This window comes from Garra rufa, chromosome 10 (genome assembly GCF_049309525.1).
Source record: "Garra rufa chromosome 10, GarRuf1.0, whole genome shotgun sequence".
Taxonomy (NCBI): domain Eukaryota; kingdom Metazoa; phylum Chordata; class Actinopteri; order Cypriniformes; family Cyprinidae; genus Garra; species Garra rufa.
This window is the reverse complement of record NC_133370.1, coordinates 48,632,271-48,656,575: the sequence shown is the minus strand read 5'-3', so window position 1 is coordinate 48,656,575 and position 24,305 is coordinate 48,632,271. Positions and strand designations below refer to the sequence as shown.

Sequence of the window (24,305 nt, the reverse complement as noted above, 5' to 3'; positions counted from 1 at the left end):
TTGCCCCTTTTCAACCAAGGCAGTTTGAGTGCTGGTTCGAAGCCAGAGCCTAGTTTCAAATTGGTTCTTTGTCTTTTGACAGCCAAAGCACCAGCTCAGAACCAGAAAAAGTGGTTTGTAAGTAGCACCAAATCTTTGCAAGACTAGAAGTAAGAACTACTTACATCTGCTTGCATCAGGGGCTGGGTGAACAGAAACTCGTCACCGCCATTTTTTAAATCACAGCTAAACACAAACAGCAAGCAAGCCTGGTGTGTTTTTGTTTGGCGCTGCCACTTTAGCATTGCTGGAAAAGATAAGATGTATTCAGTGACAAAAGACCTACCTCTGTGGTGCCTCTTTAGCCTATGGAAATGCAAACCAGTTCTTGGAAAACTTACCAGTTGAGCCTACTCTGAACCGACAATTGTCTCTGATCTAGCACTCGGTTGATGCTGGTGGAAAAGGGCTATGTGAGTATTGCCACCAAGTATTAGTGCAGTAAACTTAAAGTCTGCTACTTACCAGACACCAGGAGGCAATTTGGAGAAAGTTTTCCCAAATTCCATCAGCATGTCTGTACCCCTACTTGATGAACCTTTGATTACATTCAGAGCATTTCTCCACCCCTACTTCAATCTCTCTTCTGCACTGCAGATTCATGTGTATCAGCCCCAAAATCAGTCATGGCATTCATCAAAATGTGTAGATGTTGTTGCCATACTATGGATAAATGCCAAGGTTTCTTGGTGAATTCCTGAGGCACATTTTGCTGTTTTCAGCTAAAAAAAAAAAAAAAAATTAATGGTACGTATAGACAGAGAGTCAAGGACCTCTTGGATAATGTCATCTCAGTCAACAAAAATCATTCGAACAACTTCAAGACAGCTTGCAGACAGGAGTTGGGAGACCTTCAGCTGTGGTGCAAGGACAACAGTCTGGCTCTAAATTCTACTGAGACCAAAGAGATGATTGTTTGTTCAAGTTGTTATCGAGGTGTAAATGGGAAGAATGGATACTCCGCCCAGAAATGAAGATCAATTCTCCTCAATACTCAACTCCAAACTTGGCATTTTTAATTCCACACAAAGTGAACAAGACAGTAATCAATGACCCCATCTGACAAGTCAGTATCTTCTAAAGCGAAAAAAAGTCTTTTTAACTATAAACCATAGCTTCCAGCCAACAGTCATTCATGGATTGAGATGATGCTTGATGTAAACTGATTCAAGCTATATAAATAAAATAAAGGTGATTCATCAACTAAGGATGTATATGTTATCATCATGTTTAATTGAGATTTTTGAAGTGCTTTGCGAGTCCACTTGCAGTATATGGACTCACAGAGATGGATTCTTTTTCTGAACATCCCAGTTTGTGTTCATCTGAAGAAATAGAGTCACATACTGTACATTTAAGAATTTCCATTTTTGTGTTTATAACCCTGTTACCCAAGGACTTTACCCAGAACACCCCAGTTTTGATTTAAAAAAAAAGGAACAACATTGACTGCACTTTGTCAAAAGACTTGACTTGAGCACACTCATCCTAACACACTGTTCTTTTCTACTGTTCGAAAATCTGTTCCTCTGTGAACCATAGTCATAGACTGCACAACACATCAGCAGATTTAGCCTTTCCAAAGTCTAAGACATTTTGAAGGGCCATATCCACCCCTGGTCTGTTTCCTCTACAACCATCAGGAGGAGACAACAAATCTAAGGAACTGATTTTCACGTCTTTCAAGCCAACTAACCAGATAATCTCTCTACTACGCAACCCTATACACACACCCTCTGCCCCATCCTGCCTGAAAGACACTTGCCCTCTCCAAAACATTGTTATGGCTCTATATATTATACTTTGTTCTTTTGTTGGGTCACAGGGGAGTCCTGAAGCCTCAACATGGAAAACACCCTAGAACTAATACACGCTCACACATTCGCACTCTCACTCACACCTACAGGCAATTCTAACATCTCCAATTAACCAGGCCCACATATCTTTGAACTGTGAAGGAAACTGAAATACCTGGAGAAAACCAAAGCCAATGTGTCTGAAATCTTCCCGACTGTTTATGTCACGGTCTTGGACAATAATAGGCACATTTAGTCCTAGAGAGCCGCTGTCCCACAGTGTTTAGCTCTAATCAAACACACCTGAACAAGCTAATCAATGTCTTCAGGATTACGAAGGTTATAAGCAGGTGAGGTTTTTTTAGGGGCTCTTTGGTACCTAACTTGCTTACCCCCAGTCCTGTGGGTCTTTAGGGTTGCATTTTACCAGATACATTAGACCAGGGGTGGCATGAGTTGCGGCCCTGCAAATTTAGCTTCAAACATAATCAAACACACCTGAACAAGCTAATCAAGGTCTGAAGGGTTACTAGAAAGGTACAGCCAGGTGAGTTTAAATTAGGGTTGGAGCTGAACTCTGCAGGGCTGTGGCTCTCCAGGACTGGAGTTCACCACCCCTGCATTAGACAAGGGTTCCTCAAATCAATATGCTGCAGAGTTTAGCTCCAACCCTGATAAAACACACCCAAACAAGCTCATCAATGTCTTCAGGATTACTAAGGCTATAGGCGGGTGAGGGTTTTTTTAGGGGCTATCTGGGACCTAACTTTCCTACTCCTGGGGGTTTTTAGGGTTGTATTTTACCAGATACATTACACCAGGGTTCCTCAAATCAATATGCTGCAGAGTTTAGCTACAAACTCACTTACCTGTGACTTTCCAAGTGAACCTGAAGACATTGATTAGCATGCTCAGGTGTGGGCCAGATTTGAGGATCCCTGCATTAGACCAAATTGTCAAATCCTGCTGCTGGAGGGTCAATATCCTGTAGAGTTTAACTCTAACCATCTCAAACGACTTGCCTGGAAGTTTGTAGTGAGTCTGAAGATCTCAATAGGATCATACAGTATCATTCAATTGACTAATCATAGTCATTGTTTGAAATTAGGCTTTCTGAAGAGTTCAAAAGATCATCAGTAGACGGCCTCTGGGTTTGTCTAATGTAAGGAAAACAGCCCTTGGCATATGCAGCCATATGCAGCTAGAGCACCATCTGTTACACAGAAAGAAATAAGCACTGTTTAGCACTAGTGCAGGGATGTCCAGTCCTGTTCCTGGAGCAGATTTTAGCTCGAGCCAGCACCAACACACTTGTCTAGAAGTTTCTAGTGAGTCTGATTAGTCTTTGATTACTTGTTCAGGTGTGTTTATTTAGAGTTGGAGCTAAACTCTGTCAGACAGCAGCCTTTCAGGAACAGGTTTCAACAACCCTGCATTGACCAGTACCATTCAATTACAAATCATAATCATTGCTTGAAATTGGGCTTTGTGGAGAGTTCATCTTCAGACATCCTCAGGGTTTGGCTAATGCAAGACAAACAGCCCATGGCATACGTAACTGGAACACCATCTGTTACTTAGAAAAAATGAATACACAGTGTTTAGCAAAAGTGATAGCATATGCCCTTAGGACAAGTATGTCCAATCCTGCTCCTATGGTATTTTTGAGCACTTCCTATGTCGATCTGCCTCCTTAGGATGAATCACTTGTTGTATTCCCAATTGTAAGTCGCTTTGGATAAAAGCGTCTGCTAAATGAATAAATGTAAATGTAAATGCTCCTGTAGGACCAACGTCCTGCAGATTTTATCTCGACCCAGCTCCAACACATTGGTCTAGAACAGTGGTTTCCAATCATGTTCCTGGAGGCCCCCCAACACTGCATATTTTCCATGTCACCTTAATCAAACACACCTGATTCAGATCATCAGCACAGGTCTACAAGTTGCTAGTAAGTGTCATTAGTCCTTGATTATTTGGTTCAGGTGTGTGTAATTAGGGTTGGAACTACAGTAAACTCTGCAGGACATTTCTGGTTGATTAGTAGTCCTTCATTTTACCCTGGCGGAAAAAAACCCTGCTAAAACCAGCCTAGGCCACTTTCCCAGCCTGGTCAGGAAAACAACCAGCTAAAACCAGCCTGGCCAGGCTGGGAGACCAGCTAAAACCAGCTACTTTCAGCTTAAACTAGCTAAGACCAGCCAACCAGCCTAGGCTGGTTTTAGTTGTTTTTTCAGCAGGGTAAGCATTAGTCTACGTTTATTAATAAACTATATTAATAATAAACTATATAAATCATAATGAGCCTTTAATTGCCTACATAGCCTAATAAGCACTTAAGCGCACAAAAAAGCTTGTCACAGCGCACCGGCAGATACAATAATTATGAATGTGTCAGAGAAAAACAGCAAGGAGACTACATTAACGTTTTAATAATGTATTGATAAACTAGTGCTTTCTTTGTTTTCAGCTTAAGAGATGAAGTCGGCGACAATGACTCGTCATCTCCGCAGTAGTGGATGTGCTTTTATGCATGTTTGGATTACATCTGAGAATATTTGTTTTCTTTTTGAAATTTCATTTAAAAGTAGACATTTCATGGAGGTTCAAACTTCGACTGAGACATCAGAGCGAGCATCATGTTTGCTTTAATTATTTTACAAAAGTGCAATGTTTCGTTGTTATTGTGAGTGCACACCATTAAACGTAGAGTCTTTACAGATTCAAAAGATGCATTACTTTTACATTCCGCACAGACTTTTGAATAGAGATCATTTTTATTCGATGTTCGCTACTCAAGTGCAATCAATTTTCTTTTTCTGGCAAACATGGAAGTACAGAGGAGACGGCAAAACACCGGTCACGAAATAGAAGTACAAAACAAAGATTCGTAAAGAAAAATGAACTTTGAAGAAAACAAAACTTGGTTCTCGAGAGATTTCTTACACAAATGCATTGATTCACTTCAGAATGCCTTGATTAACCCCCGGAGTGGAACACTTTTCACTTTATTGGACTATTAAATCTCAACAGCTGTTCGCTGCCATTTCAAAGCTTGAAAGAGCCAGGAGATTTTTAAATATAACTCCAACTGTATTCATCTGAAAGATGTCATGGGGTAATTTTTTTTTGGGTGAGCTATCCCTTTAACTCTGCTACCTGATGGCCCTCCATTGGTGAACCCTGATCTATGGTGCTCAAGTCTGCATACAATCTTATCATGAACTTACTGAAGCACCTTCTCCAGGTTTTTGCATGTTGCTTCTGATGATATCCACAGCTGCAGCTTTGAAAAGCACATTTGTGTTAGAAGACATGCTGCAACTAACTGAACCACTTCAGGGCAACATTATGTTCTCCAGTGAAACTGCTGCTGTTAATAAAGCGACGACACAAAAATAGGCCTGTCAGACAGAAAAATGCCCCACTGCCTGCTCCACATGTCAGAAACGTTCTGTGTATTAATGACGGACGTTCACTTAATGGTCCCTGCAGGTCTAAGAGTTGCTGAAATTACTCCATATGGCACAACAGGACATCCAGCACTCTGTAGCCCAAGGCAGGGTGTGTTGTCATGAAAACTTACTTAAGCTGTCAAAGTGTCCTTGCATTTTTTTTTTTTTTTGAGAAGACAAGCATAGACCTTTGTCTGAGTTGTCACCATATTTAATTTTCATCAATTACAAGTAGTCAAAAAGACGCTATTTGTAAGAACCCACCAAACCTTCATTGCAAATGGGGGTTAAAGAGCTTCATTGATTTTAACTGGAACATTTTGTTTTTGGTGCACACTTCCTGAGTAGACATGGTGATAGGACTTAAGAAACTTAGCCTAGAGTATGTGTTTACCTCTTTAGAATTTTTTTGATTCTTAAATGATTTTTATGGTTTTCAGACTACGCAGAGTTCGTGTTTCTAGGACTTTTTCTTGCTGAGATGTTTCTGAAGATGTATGGCCTTGGTTTCCGTCTCTACTTCCATTCATCCTTTAACTGCTTTGATTGTGGGGTAAGCAAACCTTTTATGTTCATGTTTAAGTGTTTAAGGTTCTTAGAGGACAAAAATGTCTGTCAGAAATGCTGTAAAAATACTATATATTGATATTTGTATTATTATTTCCCCACTTTCACTGACATAGATTTTTATGATCAGCCCTGATTATAACGACAAAAAAAATCTTTAAACGCCAGTTTGTTAAAGATTTTTTTTAATAGTCTCAGGTTCACGAGTTCACGCTTACATATAATTAGCCGGAGAATAGAAATGCATGTTTGGCGTGCTGTCCGGTGAAGGGCTCCGAGCTCGGGGATGGCCCGAACCCAGAGTACCCCCCAATAGGAGTAGTGAGAACTCTGAGTGAGGAGATGGGGTGGTGGAGGGTTACTGATAAACCATCAAGTGAATGGAGGTGAGTCAGCTGTATTTAACCTATGGCGCTGATTGACTTGAGTGGGCTCCTCTTGTGCTGTTTACGCTAAGTATCTGACGCGCTTCTCCCGAACTTTGTTAATGAAACATCATTTCACGAGTTCACGCTTACATATAATTAGCCGGAGAATAGAAATGCATGTTTGGCGTGCTGTCCGGTGAAGGGCTCCGAGCTCGGGGATGGCCCGAACCCAGAGTACCCCCCAAAAAGCAAATAGAAGGACAGCCGCCGGATTAAAGACACCCCCCAAAATAGGCACTAATGTGACGGGGGCTGATGATCGGGAAGTTGGCAGGTAGGCAGGCCAGAGTGCTCTGGTTTGAGGCTACAGTCAGGTAGGCCCTGCCGGCTGTTGATGCTGAAGTACGTGGTTTGGGGTCGGAAGGACTACTGAGATGATAGGCGGGAGATTATGGCACGCGGCGTTGGATAGATGAGTCTCGCTTGTGGGCGGCGAGTATGTAGGCCCGACCGGGAGGGCTCTCACCGGCAGGGAGGCAGAATGAAAAGCCCGCCTGGGAGGGCTCTCTTGGCAACGATGGGAGATCAAGACTCCTAGCGTTGCACCAGGCGGGGGGAAGGGAGAGTTTAGCCCCTGGGTGGGGGGGATGGGAGAAAAACCTGCCTGGGAGGGCTCTCATGGCAATGATAGGAGATCAAGACTCCTAGCATTGCACCAGGCAGGGTGAAGGCGTAGCGTTTGGCCCGCCCGCTGGGTGAGAAGGGGAAAATGAACGAACCTGCCTGGGAGGGCTCTCATGGCAATGATAGGAGATCGACTCCTAGCATGGCACCAGGCAGGGGGAAGGTGTAATGTTTGGCCCGCCCGCTGGGTGGGAAGGGAAAAATGAACGAACCTGCCTGGGAGGGCTCTCATGGCAATGATAGGAGATCAAGACTCCTAGCATTGCACCAGGCGGGGGGAGGAGGCGTAGAGTTTGGCCCACCGGGCGGGAATGGAAAACTTGCCTCAAAGGGCTCTCGTGGCAATGATGGGAGGTCACGGCTCTTAGCATTGCATCGGACAGAGGAAGGCATAGCGTTTGGCCTGCTGGGCGGGAGGCGGAAAGACAAGCCCGCCTGGGAGGGCTCTCATGGCAGCTATGGAGATTAAGACTCCTAGCGTTGCACCAGGCGGGGGGAGGAGGCATAGAGTCTGGCCGGCCGGGCGGGAAGGGAAAGTGAAAGAACCTGCCTGGGAGGGCTCTCATGGCAATAATGGGAGATCAAGACTCCTAGTGTTGCACCAGGCAGGGGAAGGTGTAGGGTTAGGCCCGCAGGGCCGGGAGGGAGAAAAGACCCGCCTGGGAGGGCTCTCATGGCAACGATGGGAGATCAAGACTCCTAGCATTGCACCAGGCGGGGGGGGGGGGATAGGGAGACCTGGAGTGGGAAGGTTACTTTGGATGGCTTATGGGCCGATGAGGGTTTGTGGGCTTCTTTGATATGTGACTGGCTAGTTCTGATTTAGCTCTGAAAGGCTTCTGATGTCCATCTTCCTAGGGTTTGGATCTGCTGTTTGGAGAGGCCTTTCTGGGCTGCTGATGTTGCTGCCCGATGCGAAAAGAGTGGCTTGAGAAATTTCCTGCTGGGATGCCTGATGATTGCAGGACGGACTTGAGATGTTTTTGGAACCAGAAGCTATTAGCAGGTCTTTTGGCTTCGTCTAAGAACAAGGGCTCGCGGGGGGATTTAGCCTGGGTATTTCTGAGGCAGAGAAACTGAAGGATGGACTGGTAGGGTTGGATTGGAGAAGGGAGGTTGAAGATGTAGATGAGGTGGCCTTTTTTGGCTTGGTCTGTCTTGCTTTGTTTAATTAGGAAGGAAATTGTACCGTTATCGAGTACTGTTAAATCTGAAATGGTGGGGTTGGTATTTGGATCAAATTTAGAAGAGATGGTGAGTTCCAAGCATCTGAGGAACCCGAAGAAGGCTAAAATGAACATGGCATCGACTGTCCGGGCAGTACTGAGAGGCTGGTAACTGGTGCGGAGTGTGTGTGAGGATGTCTAGCATTATGGGAAGTCTAGGGTAGGGCCGGGTGGGCCTGGATCGTTGAAACCCCTGATCAGTAGAGAGGTTTGTGAGTTATTTATTTCGGGAGAGGGTGCCCCGAACATCAGCTTGTGGAAAAATTGAATGCGCTCAGGTAGCCCTTGATGGGCCCGGCTTGGAGTTCCTTGATCCTGTCGAGAAAAGAGATGAATGAGGTGATTGAGAGTAGGGAAAAATCCGGGAAGGGTGTGTTGTATGAGAGGTAGAAAGCTTTGAAGCATTTCCACGCAGTTATGTATGACTGGAGGGTTCATGGAGAGAATGCTTGGAGGATGGTGTTGAGGGACGCGTCGAGGAGGGGTTTCAGTGGGTGGTTTAGGGGAATCTTAATCCTGAATAATGAGGAACTGGAGTTGGGGATTGTTCCGCCTCTGGAGCCAGCATCCTGAATTTCTGCCAGTATCTGTGCTCGGATGCTGTGGGCCACTTGGGGAGGCTCTGAAGCTGTGGCATTTGATGGCACGGGCATTGGTGTTGCAGTGAAGAGCGAGTACTGTGGTTGGAGGAGTGAGCTGTAGGAGGCTGGTGGAGGGGCTGTGTGAGGCAGCCAGTGCGACCAGGCGCTCGCTTGAGCTGCGAGCCCCGAGCTGACGGCAGAGGGAGGCGGGGCTGTGTGTGACAGCCAGTGCGGCCAGGTGCTCGCTTGAGCTGCGAGCCCTGAGCTGACGGCAACGGGAGGCGGGGCTGTGTGTGACAGCCAGTGCGGCCAGGTACTCGCTTGAGCTGGGAGATCCGAGCTGACGGCAGCGGGAGGCGGGGCTGTGTGAGGCGGCAAGTGCGGCCAAGCACTCGCTTGAGCTGCGAGATCCGAGCTGACATGAGCTGGAGGCGGGGCTGTGTGTGACAGCCAGTGCGGCCAGGTGCTCACTTGAGCTGCGAGATCCGAGCTGACTGCAGCTAGAGGCGGGGCTGTGTGAGGCGGCCATTGTGGCCAAGCGCTCGCTTGAGCTGCGAGCCCCGAGCTGCCGGGGGCGGGCGGCGGAGCTGAGACTGGTGGCCAAGCGCTTGCTTGGGCTGCGAACTCCACGAGAAAAGAGGTTGGTGGCCAGGGCTGCGATTGGCAGACGAAGCGGCCAAACGCTGGCTTGGGCTGCGGGCCCAGGCATTGCTTGAGGAGGAGCTGCGGTGGAGGGCTGGGCTGCGGCCATTGTTCTGTGTAGGGTTGTTTGATTCCGAAATTTTTGGAATCAATTTCGATTCCTGGTTCAGAATCGATTTCCTTACTGTTGTTTTCAATTCTTGCCATTTAAATTGGATGAAGCTAATTTTGCAATGACTGCAGGATATTGAAGTCAAAGAAAGTAGCTTTCTCATAATATGAAGCTTCATTGTAAAAATATGAAAATGTACAATATTTTTGTAGCTCTGACAGATTTTAAATTGTAATTTGTCTGCATTGCCCATGGAATTAGTCATAACCCAGGGCTCAGCAGTGGACATGCATTTATTGCAATACTAAAACAAGTCATGAAGTGTCTAATGTCCACAGTTCAGCTGAATGATATTTACTTTAACAGTATGCGTCGCACAAAATTAGCAAACGATACAGTGAAACAAAATAAACAACTTTAACAACAACACTAATGTTAGAGCTTGTGGATTAGCTGTCAATCAGGTGCGTTCTAGAGACCACTGATTGGTGCTCTCTGCATTCTCACGTCTATCCGTCGTGCAGCGCTCAAATTTGTGGACAACGTGGGTGACTCCCATCGTAAAATAACTTATAGTTTTTTGGACTAGTTTATTAAAACGATCTAACAGAATTTTAATAATTATCAGTGAGCAAGAGCCGAATTAATGGGTGCTTCAGACGAGCTCTGTAATGATCGTTTCATTCAGTTTATTTTCATGAATCGCCGAAAACGTTCGGCAACATTTGATGACTAGCAGCTGAGATATGCAGCCTTCGTGGGATGCAGTCTTTCGTTTGACAGGCATCTATATACATAGATATAAGTTGTTGAACTGAACACGGCTCTGAATAAGGAGTCAATTCCCCTTGATGGGATCGATTCCAAACTTTGGAATCGACTCTCGATTCCTAATGCTTCGGAATCGATTCTTTGGAATCGATTCCCAGCCCTGTGAGAGGCCTCGCACGGGAGAAAGACATTGGCGTCGGCGCGGCCGGAGGTTTGTGTTTCCTTTTGGTCGACTTCGGGGTTAGAGGTTTAGTTAGTTGCAGATTATTGTACAAGTTAAATAATTCTGTTTTGTTTAACTTGCGTGAAGGCGGGACATCGGATTTTGCCAGCGCTAGTTTCATACTCGCCATAGTCCGTTTGTCTATGGGCGGAATTGATTGCCTGACCGAGCGGATGATGCTGGGGAATCGGCTGGTGTTCTCGCCGATGGAGGCGAGGGCAGGCCGAGGCGTTGTGAGGCGGTCTGGGCCGAGCGGCGGCCGCGAGATGAGGCCTGGGGCTCAATTGAAGTGAAATGCGGGGAAGACACGGTCCTGGAGCCGGCCGGAGGAGAGTCGGAATCGTCTTCTCTTGTGGCAGTTTGTCTTTGCGACGTAGTAGCGGACGGGCGAACCAGTTACTGATAAACCATCAAGTGAATGGAGGTGAGTCAGCTGTATTTAACCTATGGCGCTGATTGACTTGAGTGGGCTCCTCTTGTGCTGTTTACGCTAAGTATCTGACGCGCTTCTCCCGAACTTTGTTAATGAAACATCATTAAGTCAATGATTAGAAACAATATTAATGTTAATGCAATATTTTTTTTCTTGAGCATTACTATTATTATTAGAGTAAAATAGTAAAAAAGCATTGCAACATAAAGAAACCCTGTTGACAAAGAATACATGATTTTATTATTAAATTGCACAGCGGTTTAATATTGCAGTTTTAATGGGTTTCAAAGGAAACCTTTGTTATACAGAAGTATGTTTTTTTGCATTAGTTCCTAATGACACACAAGGGTTAAACTCTATGTCTGACAATTCCTGGTACTAATCAAAGCATAATGTGTTGTGCAGGTGATTGTTGGTAGTATTTTTGAAGTGGTTTGGGGATTCTTCAGGCCTGGGCAGTCTTTTGGCATCAGTGTCCTCAGAGCTTTACGTCTGCTGCGAATCTTTAAGATAACAAAGTAAGTTTATAGTATCCTACTGTAAGTATTCTTTCAAGGAATGTTTTTGCATGTTAGCCAAATGTTGTTCACATTAAACTACATCAGCAGGTATATAAAACAGTGTCTGCAACATTCTCTCTCGACTAAAACACCATTATAAAAGTATAAATGGTACAATGAGAAGCATGTGTTAAAATCTAGTGACACAACATGCTGTCTATCTATCTCTGGCAGGTTATATTGCCTTCAAAACATTCAAGCTTTAAACTTCAAACTATTTTAGACGGAAAACAATCAAACTTAAAACTTAAACTTTTTTAAACATTCTGGTCTCAACAAGCTTTTTTTATCTAGTTAAATTTGAACTACATTTTCAAATGTATTTAATAAACAGTTTTAAATGTGTCTGTTTGTTTGTCCGTTTGAAAAAAAAAGATTTATTCATATATTTTTTTAATTTGATTCATCAACAGAGGTTGTTTAAAAATGCAGTCATAATTGATTTAATGTCATGAAATGTCTTTTAAATGCTGAAATATAGAACAAATTGATTTTGATACAATTTTATTCCCTTAAATGTGGGACATTTCCATATTATACAGGACATTTGGTCTCAGGCAAATGTATTTTCACATGTAATTGTGTTAAAACAATCAAGCTGTTGTAAGAGTTTTATGAGGCACTTTAAATGTTTTGTTCTGTATGGACAAGTAATGCCAATTTAAAGAAACGTGGATTATGTTGTGTGTTTGATCAGGTACTGGACATCCTTACGAAACCTGGTGGTGTCCCTCATGAGCTCCATGAAGTCAATCATCAGTTTGCTCTTCCTCCTTTTCCTGTTTATCGTAGTCTTCGCTTTACTTGGCATGCAGCTGTTTGGTGGAAGGTGAGAACTTGCATCTGGTATGAGAGCACTGATCTCACTCCATCATTCTCACAGTCTAAATAAAGTATACTGTACTCAAATGTGAAAACAAAATGTTACATCAGTTCATTAAAATATACAGTTTACAGAGTTTAAATGAAGCCTCGAGACCAACCTACCTACTCTAACTCACCTACTCTTGTGTGAGCGTATGTGTTAACTAGTCGATTACATAACTTCAGCTGAACTTATTCAATGCATGATGAAAAACACTTGACTTTAGTTTTGTGTAGTACTGTATACTATAATGCAGAGGTTCTCACATTTTTAGGTTATAAGGAAGAAAAATTTCCAAAGACCCCTCATAATTATAGATGCCATTGGACCTTCTGTTTTTATTTTTCTGGTTTCAGTTCTAATGGTTAAGTTAAATTGTAGTAGTTAATTAAAATCAAACAACTTGTGCAATTTAACGGTTAAGTGGTTTCCTTCCAATTTAATTTTAACTAATAAACAGCCGATATGTGACTCTGGACCACAAAACCAGCCTTATATTTGTAGCAATAGCCTAAAAATACATTGTGTGAGTCAAAATTACAGATTTTTCTTTTATGACAAAAAATCATCAGGATATTAAGTAAAGATCATGTTCCATGAAGATGTTCTACTGTAAATATATCCAACCATAATTTCTGATTGGTAATATGCATTGGTAGGAACTTCATTTGGAGTTAAAGGTGATTTTTTTTTTTTTTTTTGCACCCTCAGATTCCACATTTTCAAATAGTTGTATCTTGGCCAAATATTGTCCTATCCTAACAAATCATACATCAATTGAAAGCATATTTATTCAGCTTTCAAGCTTTATAAGAATGCGAAAATACACATATGTAAATATAAATAGACAAAAAAATAGTGGAATAAATTGAGAAATAAATCAGAAGTATTTACAGTTGTGCTATAGATGATAGAATGGAATAGTACAGTCTAGAGGTGGTAGCAAAAAAACAAAACAAAAAAAAAAACAAATTATTGAACTTTTTTTTTATTGCACAATGGCAGGAACATTTTAACTGTTCATAAGGTGGATTGCCTGGGGGGAAAACTGTTCTTGTGCCTGGTTGTCCTGATATTTGGGGCTCTGTAGCGCCGACCAGATGGTAAAAGTAAACTATGCTATAGTGTTGGCATTTTTTTAACAATATGACTGTATTAAATGTTTGTTTGTTTGTTTCTGAAACTGTGTGCCATTTTTTGTTTTAATACACATTTATTATCTAAACAGTGGTGATCAAATTAAGAGAGATTATTCTTAAATAAATAAATAAAATGAAAAATGTAACATTCTTTTTCATTTTATTTATTTATTTTTTCTGCCCAAAAGGAATTGGAAAATAGGATAAAACGTGATTTAAAAAAATAATAATAATAATAATAATAATTGTATAAAGTACATTCTGCTGTACAGTAGTATTATATTTCTGTCACAATTTCTTCAAATTAAACCAAACTTGCCAATGTGTTATTAAGACATTTAGACTGTATATTTAAATACAAGTCTTTTTGTAATTTTGTAAATAATAAATATTATTATTTTGATTTATTTTTTGTTTTCATTTTCCTGAGCATAATAATAATAATAATAATAATAATAATAAATATAATACATTTCCCCCTAATTTACAGAAGACACCCACTAAAATGTAATTCATTGTAACAATCTTGTCAGAATGTTTTATTCATTTAAAACACACGAAACTGTATATGTGACCCTGGACCACAAAACCAGTCATAAGGTTAAATTTGACAAAACTGAGATGTATACGTCATATGAACGCTCAATAAATAAGCTTTTTATTGATGTATGGTATGTTAGGATAGGGTAATATTTGGCCGAGATACATCTGTTTGAAAATCTGGAAAATCTGAGTGTGCAAATAAATCAAAATACTGAGAAAATCACCTTTAAACTTGTCCAAATTAAGTACTTAATGCATATTACTAATCAAAAATTACATTTTGATATATTTATAGTAGGAATTTTACAAAAAATCGTCATGGAACATGATCTTTACCTAATTTACTCATGATTTTTGGCATAAAAGAAAATTCAATAATTTTGACCCATACAATGTATTTTTGGCTATTGCTACAAATATACCCCAGCGACTTAAGACTGGTTTTGTGGTCCTTGGTCACATATGGGCTGTTAACATTATTCCATGGACCCACTCTCTACGGGTTGCAGATCACACTTTGACAACCTCTACTGTAATGGTCTTATATTTACATTTACAGAAAAGAAAAAATAGAGTAAATCTAGATTTCTTTCACAAAATACACCATAAGCCAACTACACTGCATGCACTGCAGAAATATGAGACATCATCTTATACAACAACGCAAGCAGCATGTTTCTGTCAATGGAGAAGTGCACACTTTTGTTTCCCACCCACATCATCTCAGTTATGTGGACATTCTCTCCACTCACACACTTCTCATCAGTGCACCATTGAACCTGCCAGAAACAGCAAAGACACTGATGCTGCATGACATATTGTGAGAGATTTATATAAGCTACAGTCCAACCCGCTCAATAGTTGACTAGTAAAACTGCACAGCTGTAAAGTAAAATTGTCTCAATTGGCTCACAAGTTAGATTAGCAGTCAAATGGATCAATTTAGATGCCACCAAGGATAAAACACAAATGTAATTTTAACTAAAGCTATTAAAACAGTTTTTCCTTTTCTACAGGTTCATCTTTGAAGATTACACTCCTACTAATTTCGATACATTTCCGGCTGCCATTATGACCGTCTTTCAGGTAAGACTCGCCAGATCGCTATATTCTGTGCTGTTCTTCAGTGGACATAAACATGATAAATACTCCTGAATCATAAAGCTTATATTCGCCTCATATCTTAGTGTTAGTGAGAAGGTTTACATTATAAATAGTATATAATAAAGCCTTTTCTTTTTTCTTTTTTTTTTTCATGCTTCACTGCAAAAAACGCTATTTTTACATAGATTTTTTGTCTTGTTTGCAGCCAAAATATCTAAAGATTCTTAAATCAAGAAGGATTTTCTAGACAAGTAAAAATTATTGTCTTGTTTTTAGAAAAAAACAAGTCAAAATTAAGTGAGTTGTTGCTTCTGCCAAAGGAGTACAAAAAAAAATATTTCAAACAGAAAACAAAATTATATTTTTTGCTTATTCCATTATCAGATCATTTTGCTTGTTTTTTGACTTTTTTTTTCTGAAAACAAGACAAATTTACTAGTCAAGAAAATCCTTCTTGATTTAAGAATTTTTAGATATTTTGGCTGGAAACAAGACAAATTTTTTGCAGTGCACCCCCTCATTCTGCCTGTTATTTTGAAATGATGACCACTCGTTTGCAATTCGTCTGAGGTTTACACCCACAATGGTTGTAAATTTGTCAGGATTTAATGCAAGAATGTCTGTTTTGTGGATGTGTGTTAAAGAATAGAAACAATACAAAAGACAAAACAACTCCGGTGTAAAACAGCATAGTATAGTGCGTGGTCATGCTAAATTAACACTGCAAAAAATGCTTTTCTTACTTAGATTTTTTTGTCTTGTTTCCAGCCAAAATATCTAAAAAATACTTAAACAAGAAGGATTTTGTAGACGAGTAAAAAAAAATTTCTTGTTTTCAGAAAAAACAAGTCAAAATGAAGTGCGTTTTAGCTTGAAACAAGCCAAATAATCTGCCAATGGAGTAAAAAAAAATATATTTTTTCAAACAGAAAACAAAATAATTTTTCTTACCCTTTTAGAATATTTTTGCTTGTTTTAAGCAAAAACAGCACACTTCATTTTAACTTTTTTTTACTCGTCTTTTTTACTCGTCTATTTAAGAATTTTTAGATATTTTGGCTGGAAAAAGACAAAAAATCTAAGTAAGAAAAGCTTTTTTTTGCAGTGAAATTAGATTATTTAATATTTTATAATAGTATGATTACAAAAATGTATGCAAGCCTTTCCTATTTATATTAATTTAACAGCTTTTTTAATTAATTACTTTAACATAGATCCTTACTGGAGAGGACTGGAATGAGGTGATGTACAATGGGATACGATCACAAGGAGGGGTGCATTATGGCATGTGGTCCTCAATCTACTTTATTGTTTTAACCCTGTTTGGGAACTGTATCCTTTTTAGCGCAAAATATTTTTCATGTGCTAAATTTAAAACGCCTTAATATATTAGTCTGCATTGATTTAATTTTGTTGTTTCGCTGCAAGCAAGTAAAGCTTGTAATGCTCATTCTTTTAAAATCTACCCCACTTCTTGACGATGCTGTGAACAGACACATTGCTCAATGTTTTCTTGGCTATCGCTGTGGATAATCTAGCCAATGCACAGGAACTAACTAAGGTAAGACAATCTGATTAGTATACCTTTAATTATGTATCCAGTGCATTAACTTTTGCATGCAAGTATTCATGCACTTGATTTAAGTGCATCGTGTGCCCATAGTGTTTGTTTTTATGTAGGTATCTTGAAAAGTATTTTTGTGTTAGGAAGAAGAGGAGGAAGAGGAAGAGTTTTTTAATCAACGTTATAAATCCCGAGAATTTGGCCTCTCAGAGTAAGTTTTTTTTTTCTCTTTTGCTTTGTCATAACCTGTTTTTCAACCTGAGGATACAGTTTCATATCATGTGTATTAAGAAGCTGGTAAGCCTTTAAAGTAACGCAAGAATTCGGTGTCAATAGCTGACTGTTGCAGATCTTCTTGTGCTCGAGACATGCTTTTAAACCATTATGCCACTATGCTACGATGTAATTTTTCAGACCCATCAAACACATGAACAGAAGTGTCATATATGAATGTACCATTTGTCTGTCACGTTGTTTGATCAGTCTTGGTTCTGGTCAAATTCGATAGGGAAGAACATAAAAGCACTTAAATTGGTGAACTGGAATGACTGGATCATTTTCGTTTTGTCTTTAAATCTTGGTTATTGAGAGTGTAAGCATTTCATGATTTTATTTATTGAATTTTTAATCTTTAGTTGCTAGGAAACTCAAGTGCCTACACCACGGGGGAATAGTGTGTTTATTTTATAGAAGAAAATCAATATGATATTAGAGTGATTACAAGCTTTAGCTTAGTGCAGGAGACAGTGGAGTTTAGATGTAGAAGTACACAACACAAAGTCACGGAGTCAGTAAAGATCAGAGGTCAAACCCAGAAAATAAATAAATAAAAATAAATATAAAAAACCCCAGTGTAATACTTATGCCCTTTGGATTCTTTCTGTGGTTTTGCATCTGATTATATTTTCATCTGCCTTTTTGCAAGATTTATGGTTAGTTTCTTTTTAGGAGTTTTATCAGTGCATCCACTTTAGTCGTTTTAGATTTAAGTCTAAATACTAAGCAGGGTTCGATACATCTGGTGTACAATGTGTGATGTTTTTTCTTGGCTATTATGCATTGTACCCAAGACTTGGACAGTGTTGGGTATTTTATATCATTAGTCCATGTTAATTGTGGCATTTTGGAGTTTTTGTCCTCCAACTGGATTTTCAATAGACGGGTACACTCTTTAAAATAAAGGTGCTACACGATGCCATAGAAGAACCCTTTTTGTCTAAATGGTTCCATGAAGAACCATTAACATCTGAAGAACCTTTCTGTTTCACAAAAGGTTCTTTGTGGCGAAAGAAGGTTCTTCAGATTATAAAAAGGTAAGAAAGAGAACAGAGTCAAAGAACCTTTGACTGAATGGTTATTTGTGGAATCAAAAATGGTTCTTCTATGGCATCGCTGTGAAGAACCTTTTAAAGCACCTTTATTTTTAAGAGTGTAGCCACATTGCAGGACTGTGACCCAACATTTCTGACTGCCAGAATCTGGAGGCTAAAATTCAATGCAATAGTAATTAATGAACATGGCACACTAGGGATTCTAAGACTGCTGATTTGTCTATCGTCAGCATTTACAATTGCCAAAATTTGGCAGCAAAATTCTGTTTGTATACGTGGCTGAAGGTAAAACATTAGTGTTGGTGAAAACAAAGCTCTTAGTGACAGATGGTTCAGCCTTCACCTTGCTTTTCATCATTGGGTAAAGCTAATACAGCTTTCTGTAAAACCAGCCAGTGCATTGCCAGTGCCAAAATATGTGACATAAATTACAACCACAAATGGCAAGGGCTGTTTTGGGTGCTTTAGTGTTGGTGTAGTGAAGCTGTGAGATGTTGCCCATTTATTTTGGAGCTGCAATAGTACTTAAATCTCTCATGACCTTGGAGTAAAGATTTGTAATGACTAAGAATCTCTAATGGTCCTTCACTGTTTTAGGTCGTGGCAGCTTGGACCATAAGGGCATTGATTTTTCTTATTTTTTATTTTCTGTGAAAAGTGCTACTTTGGAAAAATCTGATAGCAGATACATAGTAGTAATTTGGTATTGATTTAAGTGAATAAGTGACTTAGAGCATTCTTATTACACAACCATTCAAAGTACATTTACGTCACTGCTAATTTCCAGTGTGCTGGATTAGAACCTACCATAAAAGTAGGAGTTAATTTAGTCCCTTTTGCAAACATGCCAAAAAGAGGTTAATTCCGCCAGTACAGTTATAGGAAGTACGAAACCATTCCTCCACTGCAAAAAAAACTTTAGCTTCTCTCAGTAGGTAAGATCAAATGGGAAACAATACTTAGAGTATACTAATGTACTTAGAGTAGAGGTGTGCAATACTGAGAAAAAAAAAGAATATCTTACTCAATATTTTCTGGGATTTTATCGATAATGATAATTAGACGAGTGTGTTATTGTGCTGATATCTAAAGGACTACCATGGACAGCTGACTCCTACATTTTTTGATATTCTTTATATTCTTTGTGGTGGTCAGTTCACATTGATAGAAATTGATCTTTTCCATTGAGTTTAATTTGATTTGTACCTTTTATGGTTATTTTAACCTTAAAAAGCCATTTTTTATTCTAAAAGTGTGCATTATCTTTTAAATCAAATTTTTACATTTGGGCTGTTACCAACCAAATAAAATCGGTATCAACAATGCAGAGGAAACACAGAAGCTGCATCTGAAGTGGCATTTAGATGTATTTCCACACTGTTTAATGCAGGTCATGAATGCATTTAACCTGCATAAATAGTGTTTTGATATTTTGAACATACAACGTTGATACTGATATTTGAAATTATTTAAATAATAAAAAGATACTTTAAATGTGGAATTTAAACTGCCAGTAGGTGGCAGCAAGTGAATTGAACCAAATCATTTGAATAATTGAATCATTCAGGAATGAAACGCCATCATGTTGCTCAGAGACGCAAAACAGTGCAATGGCTGTGTTTGGAATTATTATTATTATTTTTGGTGAAATAAACCAAACGCAGGCAATATGGTGTCTAATACGTAAGTCTCTTAATTCTTGTCTATTGAACTGTTAAAAAAAATACTCAATAATGTCAAATTGAACATTGTTAAAACAACAATTCTACATACTGTATGTATGTATATATATATATATATATATATATATATATATATATATTGCACACCCCTAACTTAGAGTAACCTTATGTACCTTGCTCAGTTGCAACATGATTGGATCCTGGGATTTAAACCAGTAGATTTGCAGTGATCAAACTTGAGCTAAGTTGTTAATACTGTAACAATTCTCAGTGGTTGATTTGTGGTCCAAAACTTTCCTAGATATATGTGACATGATTAATGTCATCTTAGATTTTTTTTTTTAAATGTTAGATTTCAATCAGTCTGTTAAATCAGTTTTGTCTTAACAGATCAGTATCGTACAACCTTGGCAAGGTATAGACCCAGGGGAGCAACGTTATTCAAGCTGCCAGTTGTGATAGTTTAAGGGTATGGCACCTTGCGTGCCTCAGACATGTTTGTTTCCAGTCCAGATTTGTAACAAAATACAAGTAGGCCTAAGTAGCAAACAAATCCAAGACAATATTAAAAGGGCAAAAATCAGATAAATCATTGTAAGATGAAATAATGTTAGGAAATGTGTAAAAAAAATGGTGGGAATTTTGCAAACCAATTCAAAACATTTTTAGAAAGACTAGGAAATGGGGAAAATGAGTGGAGGCAGGGATAAATTACAAGAGTTCAAACTTTGTTTGGATGCAATCACAGCAAGGACCTGATATACTTTTACCTAGTTGCATGGTTCTAATAAAGTTTGCTTTTCTCCACAATGTTGTCAAACCTAAAAATGAACTTTCATATTATAATCAATTATATGTTTTTCTCTGGTGATCGGGACATTTAATCACTCCATCCAAGTTTCTTCATTAGTTGTGAACTGATGGTAGAAACCATAATGGCATTAAAATTCTCCCTAATTCTTGCAAAGGTGAAAATGATCACAAAAACATTGAACCACTTATTTATGGTCCAAATCTTCACTTTTCTGGCATATGTGATGCTTTTAAATGTTGATACACTACCGTGTCTTGTCCAAAAACTCTGCAGAACTGCATTGAATTGCTCCCTGTGCCAAATGGAATTGACCATCTGGACCAACTGGAATTGGTCTTTGTACTTTAAGAATTTGGTGTTCCAACACAAGACTAAGATGCCAATGTGGCCAGGTGTCTTGCAATATTATATGAGCGGAAGTTTATGCTGTTCATAATCAAACAGACTGTGTGTTTTTTGGGGTAACCATATAAACATATAAACCGAATAGATTCCTCGAGGTTATAGAGGTTGCGGTCGACTGCTTTATACTGCTCATGTCCACTTCAGTTTCAACCCTGCTTCTAAACACTTGCCTGTAATTTTCAAGTAAGGTGTTTTTTTACCACTGTTGTAGAGTTGTTGATATTAGGTATTAGTTAAAAGATGCTTGGCTAATTCAACATAGTAGTCAGATTAAGTCTCAAGTCAGAGAACATCTAGACAAAAACATTAAAAGTTTTGAGCAACGAAGAAACACATCCAGTTGATTAGTTATTATACAGTAGAAGTTGCTTCCTTAATGTTACCAATCTAGTACAGTAGCTGTCCAGTCCCAAGTGTATTGGTATTATGACTTTGACATTGCCATGGGTAAGAGACAATGGCACGACAGAAAAGGCACATGATAATGGACCAACAAAATAATCAACAGCAATTGCAATATTAAGAGATATCGTGGAGATCAAAATCAGAGAACAACCTATAATTTACTAAATTTCAAGGTCACTGCTTAGTCCTATTTGATGTTATCCTTACAGGAGTTGAAGGCCAGTTTTTTAAGCATATTTCATAAATTAATTGTACTCTTAAGCACAGTATAAAAATCCTAAATGAGATATTTGAAAAAGAACTCTGATCAAAATTAGAGAACACTTACAGATTCCACCAAGTTATTGGTGTTAATTAATTATATGACAAACCTTATTTAACTTGCAGCATTCATCAAATTTGGCAAGCCGTTCTAATGTGACTGAAAGCCTGAAACAGGAGGTTGTCCAGATAAAAGGGATGACCCTTTTCACCACTGCAAGAGAAGTTGGTCTGCCCAAGTCTGTGATTTCTCGAATATTAAAGGTTTACAATGACAAATGACAATCACAAATTCATTCAAGTCCCCCAAATAGACAAATGCATGCGAAGACAGGATAATGCAGAGACTCTCAATGGGGAATCGGTTCAACACTGCAGCTAGAATTGCTTGCCAGTTCAGACTGAAAGCGCACTCTGCTGTGACCAAACCTCTCATCAGCAGAGAGAATCAAAAAGCTAAGCTCACCTTTGTTGAGGAGCATGTTGTGTGGACAGAGGAGAACTGGTCCAAAGTTCACTTTAGTGATGAGAGCAAGATTCATATATTTGGCTCTGAAAGGAAACATTTTGTTTGGCGTCAAACTGAGGAAAGACTGAAGCCCAGGTGTGTAAAGAAGTCAGTAAAAGGTGGGGGAGGAAATGTCTTGGTGTGAGGGATGCTTTCTGCAGTAGGACTTGGTCCTCTTATACAGAAAACCACTACTGGAGACTGGAAGAAGAGTGGACCAAGATCACTCCAGTGCAGTGTGAGAAACTAGTGATGGAATATTATCTAATAAGCGTTCATAGATTGTCCTCTAATTTTGATCTTCACTGTATACCTTCAAAACACTGGCCAAAATGATCTCTATCTAATTAATAGTTAATTTCATATAAATGTGTAATGTGGCATTAATGGTATTGAAGTGCCAAAGAACTCTATAATTGTTTGAATCAGGATTTCTTTATTCTGACCTTTGACGTCCACCGTCTACAGAATTTATCTCCAACCCTGACTCATCTCAATTGCCTCTAATTTAATACTTAGGACCTTGAGTAGCTTGTTCAAGTGAGTTTGAGTAGGGTTTGAGCTAAACTCTGTAGGGCCAGAATTTTGGAACCCCACTTCAACTTTTTCTAGCCTTATGAGTTGACTTGTGTGCAATCTGCCAATGTGGATTGTTTGGTATGTCTTATCTACAAATACACTAATGGCTTATTTTCAATTAATCATTTATTTGGTTTCATGGACAACAAAAGAATACCCATAATTGTAAGTAAAACTGTCTCTGTATCTTTTTATCTGTCATGTCTGCCATTAACATTGCACTGTCCATCTCATCAACACTCGAATGACCTGCTGACATGTAGATCCTTTGTGCACTCTGTTTCTCTTGTTTTCTTTCTGTTTATTTTTATTATTCAAGAATTTCTCCCTGGTTTTCTCTTGAATTCAGTTTTATTTAGCCTGAATCGATAGCCATTGTTTTTATTCTAATTTCCTGATTTTTATCACACACCCTTGTGCATTGTGAGATTTGCATGCTGCAAATGATATACCTCTTGTGACTGAGATGTATCATGCCCATGCAGACGGAGACGGAGACCGTACTTGTACAGGAAGCGTGCCATCCATCGTGGACGACCAACTCCTGCAGAGGCAGAGGAGGAAGTCACTTCGAAGCAAGCAGAAGTGCAGCCCGTCAATGCTTTTGCTGGCCGCCGTGAAAGACGGAAAAAGATTAACATGTCTGTCTGGGAGCAACGGGCGAACCAGCTGCGGAAACGTCGCCAGATGGCCAGTCGTGAGGTACTGTTTGGCGGCCCCACAGAGGACCAGTTGGACACTCCAGGGAGTGATCATCAACAGAGCGGCATATCCCCAGAGACGAGCCCTTTACACTTGCCAGAATCACCCATGTCTGTGGGGATGCCCCTGCCGGAACCGCCCATGTCTATCACCATTCCTCTTCCTGAACCTCCAGAGTCTGAGCCAGTGTCCCTGACGGGATCAGGACTGGAGGAGAGGCCGAGCGCTAATAACCATCATTCAAATACAGAGAGAAGGCATCGTGTGGCAAGGAAGTTTCGGGCAGCTGCTGCTGCAGGGGTAGCGGAGGGTGGGCGACACAAACGCCACAGACATCGAGAGTCCAGAACAGAGGCCAGAAATGCAGAGAATCACCAGCAATTTGGGTGCAGCGAGAAACAGGCTGAAGAGGGCGAGGATAAAATGGAGGAAACGCAGTCTAAAAACTTGATCCACACGTCTGAAACAGAAATAATCATGTCTGGCAAGCAAACTGAGAATCAGGAGGAATGCCAAAGGTAGGAACAAGATCATGGCTTATTTTCTTTTAGTTATGTTGCTAGTTTACATTCGATGTTGACATTCTGTTACTTCTTATTTGAATTTGGCCTACTATTTTTGACAAATGTTACAATCCTGGTACACTCCTAGTTGGTAACACTTTATTATGATGGTCTCTTTAGACGTTGTGTTGAGTATAAGTAACTTCTAGGAAACTACATATCAACTAGTAACTTTTTACCTTTATTCTGGATTACGTAATCATGTTCCAAAAAATAAAAGTACTTGAAACTTCATTACATTACATAAAAAAATTTAAAAAAAAACTCCTAATCAGACTCCAGTTTGGTTTTCCATTTGTTGTTTTGCTAGGCACAACACACAGCAAAGTTATGTAACATGTTTTCCTTATTTAATAAGATCAAATGTTCACACCTGTATGTTT

The 24,305-nt window shown here is 39.6% G+C and overlaps 1 protein-coding gene across 1 annotated transcript in view; it reads left to right on the top strand.

Annotated features, from left to right (window-relative positions):
• cacna1eb (calcium channel, voltage-dependent, R type, alpha 1E subunit b) overlaps window positions 1-24,305 on the top strand; it is a 119,387-nt gene that overhangs the window by 50,688 nt on the left and 44,394 nt on the right. The window contains exons 12-19 of the mRNA XM_073849236.1: window positions 5,731-5,843; window positions 11,303-11,415; window positions 12,155-12,286; window positions 15,021-15,090; window positions 16,323-16,440; window positions 16,602-16,669; window positions 16,816-16,883; window positions 23,143-23,877. Coding sequence (XP_073705337.1) covers window positions 5,731-5,843; window positions 11,303-11,415; window positions 12,155-12,286; window positions 15,021-15,090; window positions 16,323-16,440; window positions 16,602-16,669; window positions 16,816-16,883; window positions 23,143-23,877 — 1,417 coding nt within the window. The remainder of the gene's footprint in view (window positions 1-5,730; window positions 5,844-11,302; window positions 11,416-12,154; window positions 12,287-15,020; window positions 15,091-16,322; window positions 16,441-16,601; window positions 16,670-16,815; window positions 16,884-23,142; window positions 23,878-24,305) is intronic.